Raw genomic sequence first — 8646 nt, 5'->3', positions numbered from 1 at the left:
CACGCTCGTCCTCCTCTGTGTTTCTTCCGGGTTCCAGCGCCTGGGTCGAAAAGTGTCCTGTAGCCATGACAGTATGTTTGGCTTAGACTGCAAATGAAAACGTACTATTAACTACTTTCTTTTTATTGTGGGGTTGTCCATTTTGTCTCACTACTCTAAAAGGAGTGAGATGTGATTTCAAGAGGATAGCACGGCATAGGACAAGGATCTTAAATCAGATGTCGCAAAATATAAAACACTATTTCTCATAAACAAAAGCAGTTGATTAGAATTCAGCGTAACTTTCTGTCCATCACTGTTACGTTGTGAAGGAATTATTTATTGATGGGTTGATAGTCGTCATTGCTGCTTGAACTGATTTAACTGCTGTGAGGAGTGTTCGGTTGCACCTTTCTGGACAAGAAAATGTTAGTTAGCAGAACCAGTGGTGAGGTTACCATTGAAACTTTCTTAACGTTTGCAGATGTCCCAGTGGTGGCACGTTTTGCTGCTCTTATTAGTGAAAATGAAACGTTTGGTTCTTTCAAAGTAAAACTGGATGATAAGAATGACAGAGCACCTATTAGTTGATATTCCGGTTAATGTTCCTGCTGTTTAAATTGTGATGTAAAGGGGAAGAACACGCGGTACCTGCGGTGGTATGCTTAGAAGCCAGAGTGAGACATTCCTTACTATTGTGTCAGGAAAGGCATCATGCCACCACACTAAACCCTGCACTGACTTGTAAAGCTGCTCATAACTGGAGTGCTAATCAGCATTTGAGGACAGGTGAGTATGTTCTGCCAAATTTTAGGCATTACAAATGTTCACGTAACATTTCTCATCCAAAGTGCACGTGCTGCTTCTAACAATGTGTATGTGGGTTGAAGTGTCAGGTTTTTACGCCTACTCAACTCTCAGGCATGCTCTGCCTTGTTGTGTTCCCTAATCAGTTCTCACAGAAGCAAATGAGGAAGAACGAATGGCAGTCATGCAAGAATCAATTCACATGAAAAGACAGTGATTCCTGTTCATGAATTAACACTGTTCAGGTGTTAAAAACTTATTTTAAAGCTTTTAGGAGTAGTCGATTTTGTAAAACATGGTTGTATAAACATGGTTGTATAAAATGGTTCCCATTTATATCTTGTCTTGTCTCTTCAGACAATACTAGTCTGCCTGGCTGTGAGAGCATCAACAGAGAACAGTTTTCAAAATATCTCCAAATATTTGCAGGTGTTCCTTGCTGGAGGCACAGAGCTTCAGTCACTTTCAATTTGACTTTTTTGACATCAAAATTCACAAGCAGTGGTTTCCACAAAGTCATCGTGTCAAAACCCGACTTGAGCAGTCTTGAATTAATTCTATACCAGTTGGAAGCTGCGACATTGTGAATGATTGTGAAACTAAGCTGTGGAAAAAAACTGGATACAGAGATAACAATCAAAGTGTGCAAACGCTGTGTGACGTTTATGTGATGTTGCTGCAACCCATCTATTCAAATGAATCTGCTGGACTTCACTCGTCTAAAATCATTCTAATTCTAATTAATTAATTATAAAATGGGAATGTGAATTCCTCTGTTTTACGACTAAAATAGTACATACTTTGGCCATATTTAATTTATATTGCTAGGAAGGTATCAAAAATATTACAGCTTGTTACTTTAGCAGATCATACAAATTTATATAGTTCAGGTCAAGAACTTGGTTGAAAAAGGTTATTTTTCAATCATTTTCAGAAAAAGAAAGGGAGTTACTTAAATTTAAAAATTGATTTGAGATTAACAAGTGTGTGTCTCTTTCGGCTTTTCCCATCAGGGGTCACCACAGCGAACGAGTTGCATGGTAAACTTGGCAATGTTTTACGCCGGATGCCCTTCCTGACGCAACCCTCTCAAGCCCTCTGTGCCGGGCTTGGGACCGGCACAGAAGTAGAGAAGGGAACAAGGAGCAGCCCGGATTTGAACCCTGGTTTCACGGACGGAAGGCGCCGCAAACCAGCACGAGCTAAACCGGCTCCCACTGAGATTAACAAGTAATTTTTTAAATAAAAAGTAAACAAAATTTTGGGTTTTTGGTACAGATAAAGCAAAGCATGATAAAAAAAATAATTCTGATGGAATAGAAATTGAACGTGTTTATGAAACAAAGTTCCTTGGGGTCATTTTGACCACCAGCTTATTTATCTATAGCCATATGTATACTCTACAGAACCAAAAAAACACTGACCAAAAAATGCTTTATATTCGACTTTAATTCTTTCATAATACCTTAATACCAGTAATTAAACCTAAAAAAAGAGTAGTTAGAGTAAAAAATAAATTTAATATTAATGAATCAAGTTGGTTTTCATGAATACACAAATGTACTGTTTAAAAAGTCAAACACAATAAAACTCACATATATCGTGTATGTAAGAATGTTGGAAATGTACTTTTGTACCTTTAAAAGTATTTTGCCTTTGAGGGTTGAGAGTCATATTTTAAAAGAAAAGAGGAACATTTGAGAGGTAATTTTATGTTTAAGTCATGCAGAGCAAGAAACTGGTCAATAGTGAAATTTCATTTACTATTAGTAAATACGTATGTATTTTAAATGTGGATATGTATGTGGAATATATGTATGTGGAATATATGTATGTATTTATGAATATGTATTTTGTGAAATATTTTAGATTTTGATGTTTGTGTCATGTTTGTCAACTATCAAATCTGTCAGAAAAAGCTTGCATAACGTTGAGTCCTATATAAAATGTTTTCCTCATACTGACATGTTTTGGTTGATAGGAGCCTCCATCCAGCTCATATGTCAAAGAACTTTCATTCATTTTGACAAACATGCACCAGATTTGGTTTCTTTTTTGGCTGTGGGCAAATATTAGGGTAGGTTTTTGGGTGTGTTTGAGGGATCAAATGTCAAGAAAGCGCATTAATCTGAGTGATTATGTGTTCTTTGGTAATCCACGAGAACGCCAACAATAATCATTTAAACGACCCTACAAACCAATGTATGTCCATTTATTGTAGAAACTTAAATCCTAAAAAATAAATTTTCTACTTTTAGTCCAATTTAAAAAAAAGTATTTCTGTTTAAATCAATAAATAAATTACAACAACAAAATGTAAACTCTGGAGCAGTGAAAGTCTGGGAAAAGGACACATGCTCTGTCACCAGTGCTGCCACCTGCCATGCTGGCGCCATGTGGCCAGAGACAGCCAGAGGCGTATGCCAAACTGTTTCAGATGCCCACACATCGTGAGTAAGGCCGGCTCTTCACAGGCAGACGCGTTTTGTTGTGTCAAAATGTGTTTGAGATGCGGTTTATTATCACACATGGATGGTTTGAACGAGTGGAACAGCTGTAAATCAGCAGCAGCAGGGGCCGTCTAAGTGCCTGGTGAGAAGTTTAGCAGGCACTCTGTCTCTCTGAAAGGAGTTTGTGATCTAATTCAAATGAGTCCAATACCCCCCCCCCCCCCCCCCACCCCCCCATATGTGGAGTGAATCAGTGCGGAGCTGTTGATAAGCCTGTTTGATCTCCACATGCCTAGGCCACAGTAAAGGAAACAAAAGATTTCGGAGTCATGGCCTTGGACTAACTGCAGCTATGATCAAAGATCACGCAAAATATTTGCTTGACGGGGTTGTATATTTTAGGACGTCCTTGTGGCGAACACAGAAAGGAAATCAATAAAAAATTCTTACTTGTAACATAAATCATGGCATTGATAGTTTCCTTCTAAACTCAGATATAAATGTTTCTGAAACAACCTGTAATATTCTTGAGATTTATTTAAATATGATAATCTTTGTTAATCTGCAACGCGTTAAAAGATCCATTTTGGTTTTAGTTTCTTACTGAAGTAAATCAACGAGAGCCACAAAGTCCCACTTTTGTTTAGAAAATACAATTCATTGATATGTTTGTGAAAATGTAGCTTTTGAAGATGTACAATAATTGAATTATAACTGTGTTATAGTACTAACAAATAACTTATGACAACAGCACATACAATTTCTTTTCAAAATAAAATGCAACCTGTGTCTAATAAGATCCTGCTGTAGAGAATATTAAATTAGACTTTAAGAACTTTGTCTCTGAACAGCAACTAGAGATAAAGTGAGATTATGACTTTAAAGTTATTTTAATAATAAACCACTCTAACAAAAGATCGAACGCTTTACCATCTGTTTGCGTAGTTATCTAAGATGTGTGGATTTTGACGTAAGGGTACAGTTCTCAGTGCCACTTTATTTAGTGGAATGTCAGCAGTAGTTAAAAAAATGTACTCATGTAAGATTACTTCAGTTTAAAAATCTAAAAATAAATATCTATTATTTTTTTAAATTGTTAGCTTTTTTCCTTCAAAGCCAAAGAACCACAGTGAAGGGATGTAAGAGCCACATGTGGCGTCGGTGCCTCAGGTTGTAGACCCCTGAACTAGGAGGTCATAACATCCTCAGAACATATACAGAACAAGTTTTGTTTAATTTGAGTCTATTAAGTGTTAAAACAGAATGATGGTACAAAAGCCTACTTATTATTTATCTAACTCCAGCACAGAAGCTCTGATTGCTTCTGCTGTTTTGTGCATTTAACCCAACTTTTGAAACCAGGTAAATTCTGACCCCTTTGAATTGTTATTTCTGTGGTAAGCATATGTGTCTGCACAATTTGATCTGCCTGCTTTATCACTGCAGCTTGATATTCCCGGTAGTTCCCGGCTGCTGCTGACAAAAAACAAAAGGCTTTAAAGCGATTAGGAGTATAATACCGAAAAAAAAAAAACGAAAAAAAAAAGGCAAGAGAGGAGAAATTCACATGGTAGGAATAATTCAATGAGACAGAGTGTGAAAGGACCTAAGTGGATAACCGAATGGAGAGTGGGCTGTGGGTTGTGGGTGGAGGATGAAGTCTGTAATATTTCAGCGTCCCCCCCAGTGGTTAGCCTGATGACAGGAAGGGGGAAAGAGCTGGAGGGAGAGACAGTTCGGGTGGTGGTGGGGAGTGTTCAGGGTGAGGGGCGGGAATCAAATCTGCGCCAAAAATTAAAGCAGCAAATGCAGATCATATACTGTAGTATGGCAGAGACATATGGGGAGATCTGAGGGAGAAAGGGAGGGGAGTCAAAACCCAGTCATTATTTCAAAACGGGTCCACCGGCCTGTTTGGACAGGCAGGATTTGCATGCTGGGTTTTCAGCTGGAGCCCCAGGCAGAGGCGAGATGGGGCGGCTGCACATACTTCTCTTTATGGTGTTCGGTGTTGTGGGTGTGGCTGCTCAGAGAACAGGACGGTACTCAGAGCAGAGCAGGTTACATGATGAACTTTGAAACTTAAGATCACGCTGTGCTCACCTGATTCAAGAAGAAAAAAAGGATTCTGTTTTTCATTTCATAACAAAGCGAAACAGCTCTGAGGTGAGACACACCTATAATGCGAAGCACATAAGTGGATTTTACCAATCCATTCTTGCAATAAAAGGCACAATTAATTATCTTTGAATGATGGGATCTGTCTTATTCGCTGAAGCTAGACTACTTTGAGTTTATTTCTAGTGAGCCAAGTAAGTTGTAGTTCTGAGTTAAACCTGGAATGATGTCATTCTGAATACAGCAAATGAGTAATGTGATAACTGCTTTAGGTGACACATTAGATGTTGGAGTGGACTTGCTATCCTCCTTCTTCCTTGGCCGACACGTGAGATTCTTTGGAGGCTCACAGGTCAGCACGGACCCAGTTTTGTAAAGACCGACCACACAATGAGAACAACACAATTCTTCTTTTCAATAGACTTTATTAATACTGAGATCAGAGGAAAAAAATACCTTACAAATGCAATTCAAACACATTGGAAGACACATACATCTGTCGTGGAGGCTGCAGAGCGGCATACACATGGAAATATCAAGGTTTTTTTAGATAAACATGGGGGGAAAGTCATTCCAAAAGGGGGCTCTCTTATGGAACAGGACATCCTGAAACTGCCAAGAAAAACATTCCCAATGCCAGCGAGCCACTCCAGTGTTTTCCAGTAATTTTCCTTCAATAATCAAAAAACAAAAAAAAAAAAAAAACGCACAACTCTCTAGTTGTAGTTTACAACAACTTCATTATAATTAAAAAAAAAAAGTCTTTGTGCCGACGGGTCAATTTCATAACTGCTCAATAAAAAGACATCGTCAGCAGAGCTGTTCCAAAGAAACAGGTTCTTTAAAAAAAAATGAGATTGAGCAATAAAAGAAAATACAACAAAAGAGGGAAGTGTAAAAGGGAAGAGGGAAACTGGTTGAGGACTTTGTGTACTATACCTCGGACTGGGTGTCACAATGAGATATGTTGCAACAAGGTGTATGGTCTGCATTCTCTGGAAATCCAAGAGGACAAAGCCAACTCACACACACACATACACACACACACAGACACGTAGAAGAGTACAAGTCTGACATCACTTCATCTGCATTTGCAAACATGCGAAAACAAAGTTCCTCATAAAACCACATAAAGCCCCTACAGACGTAAGCATGGTGGAAATAAACAACAGACCCACATCTCTGGTGTTTCACAAGCGGTTGCAATAAAGGGAAGTGACATCGCAGCACACACCTCTGAATGGGAACTGATGCTAACTGAAACAATGACACAAACAGAAGGAGGACATAACAGGATGCTGGTCAGATGAAAGAGCCCAAAATGTCAGACAGCCTACAGACTGTTGTCGCCTTGCAATCTTAACAGCCAACACCAGTCTGATAAGCTATCTGACAGGCCGGGAGAGTGACGGACAAACCTGAGACATGTGCATGTTTAGATGCAACAACAATGGATAAAGAAAAACTAAAGCCGTAAAGGTTGCTAATCCTACTTACCATGACACGACAAAAGAGGTGAGGTGAATGTTCTAGACTAGCGCTGGTGCAGAGCACAGGGTTCAGCTCGCTCAACAGTATCCCTCTGTTTTGAATCTACTCGAGTGATTCGTCTCCTGGCTCCGCGACTCAGGCAGTGCAACGAGTTCATTCGAAGGTTCAGCTGAGGTAACAGCGCAGACGCTTTCCACTGCGCTTGAGTGTTTTTTTCCCCCTACTGCTGATTCCTGCTCTAGCCCCACAGCACTCAGTCCAGCGTAGCACAGCAGCGGTAAACACAGCGAGAGGAAAACAGACCATTCCACCGACAATTACCAGCAAAGGAAGGCTGACATTTTACACAAATAGCACTGCCATACATTTACATACATGCATAATGCCATCCAGGAGCTTCCCTCCATCCAGAGTAAACGAAAACCACGTAAAGACAAAGAAACCCTTTCTTAAACACCGTGACCGCCGGGCACCAGTCTATTAATGGATCCCAATCTGCTTTAATCCCAAAAAGAGCAAACAGCAAATGTGGCAGCCACGCTAACACAATCCGCTACCTCTGCCTCCCTCTCCAGCAGTTGTAGAACTGATTCAATATATGACTGCATCTGGTAAAGTAGCCCCGGGCTGACTCATGCGCTCTCTTCCTGGAAGCAGAACAATGAGGGCAGACAAAGAGACCAGCAGGGGGATTCATGGCTGACTTATCATTTCTCATTCAAAAAGAAGTATGACGAGCTTCGCGGAGCACAAAGCGCGGTCTTCTTAAAGCACCACGTACAGTATCGAGCATCCTGTACAACACTAGAGCAGACACACAATAATAGATTTACAGTCTTGCTTACATGTGTTATCTAACCATCGCCAACCAACAACGAGCTACAATGCTTTGAAAGTACTGACGAGTTGACCAGCACTGCTATAAATCGTTAATAAATACACTGTTGATTATGTAAATCCTACTCCAATAAACTTCATAATGTACTGGACAGCATAAAGCTGCTCTGATTATGCTGTAACTACCAACATGGACACAAGATGAGCAGCTTAAGCACACAGACCAGGAAACACCTACCTTTGAGAGAAAAGCCATGCAGAAATCACTACCAAACGCAAACCCATGATAAGCAAACTCAACAGAAGCAGGGAGGAAGCCCGGTGACGCTTCGCTTCAGTCAACAGCAGCTATCAGCTAAGAGGAGCAGCACTATAATGCAGAGAGTGGTGGAAGCTTGGAGACTGCGAGGAGGCTTTGGAAGTTTGGCCTTCACTTTGTCTTCTTCTGCGAGTACTTCTCCTGCCGCCTGCGCTTGGCGTAGCTCTGCGCCATGGAGTTGACAATGGAGCAGACAAAGAAGCATACCATGACGACCACAACTTTCTCAAAGAGCCACGACAGCCAGCTCTCCTCCTGCCAGGAATCACACAGAGAGACAGGAGAGGAGCTCGGTCAGTTTCCCCCTGCGCTCTCCCTCCCCTCCTCTGCTCCTGATGCTGAAGGCTAGGTGGGGATCCAGCTCCATGTGCAGGACAGATAGAGATCAGGGGTAATAAAACACGCAGCAGCCCCCACCGTCCTCCCTCCCAACGCCCCCAATGACCCCAGCCTGCAGCCTGCCTCCACCAAGTTAAATTGCCTTGCTTCTCTCCAGTAACTGCTAGAGGCTCAAGTTACAGGAAAAAAGGAACATTGTTCTAGAAAATGCCCTAATCTGTCCTTGTGCAACTCCGAGTCTACGCTGTTTTTTTTTCTCGCGCACAAAGAAAAACAGTTTTCACTGAATCAATTCGTACAAGAGGG

At 40.8% G+C, this 8646-nt stretch overlaps 1 protein-coding gene and 1 non-coding gene across 4 annotated transcripts in view; both read right to left on the bottom strand.

Moving 5' to 3' along the window:
• Positions 1–5759: 5759 nt before the first annotated feature.
• Positions 5760–8646, bottom strand: part of LOC144983598 (vacuole membrane protein 1-like) — a 79327-nt gene continuing 76440 nt past the window's right edge. For all 3 annotated transcript variants that reach the window (XM_078930444.1, XM_078930447.1, XM_078930443.1), the window contains one exon: positions 5760–8256. In XM_078930444.1, coding sequence (XP_078786570.1) covers positions 8113–8256 — 144 coding nt within the window. In that variant the 3' untranslated portion in view covers positions 5760–8112. The remainder of the gene's footprint in view (positions 8257–8646) is intronic.
• mir21-2 (microRNA mir-21-2) lies at positions 6670–6756 on the bottom strand. The gene has a single exon (NR_107166.1). It is a non-coding gene; the product is annotated as a microRNA mir-21-2 (primary transcript).

Source organism: Oryzias latipes, chromosome 14 (genome assembly GCF_053564925.1).
Source record: "Oryzias latipes strain Hd-rR chromosome 14, Olatipes_Hd-rR_3.1".
Classification (NCBI taxonomy): Eukaryota; Metazoa; Chordata; class Actinopteri; order Beloniformes; family Adrianichthyidae; genus Oryzias; species Oryzias latipes.
The sequence above is the reverse complement of the archived record's forward strand: the minus strand, read 5'-3'. Positions and strand labels throughout refer to the sequence as shown.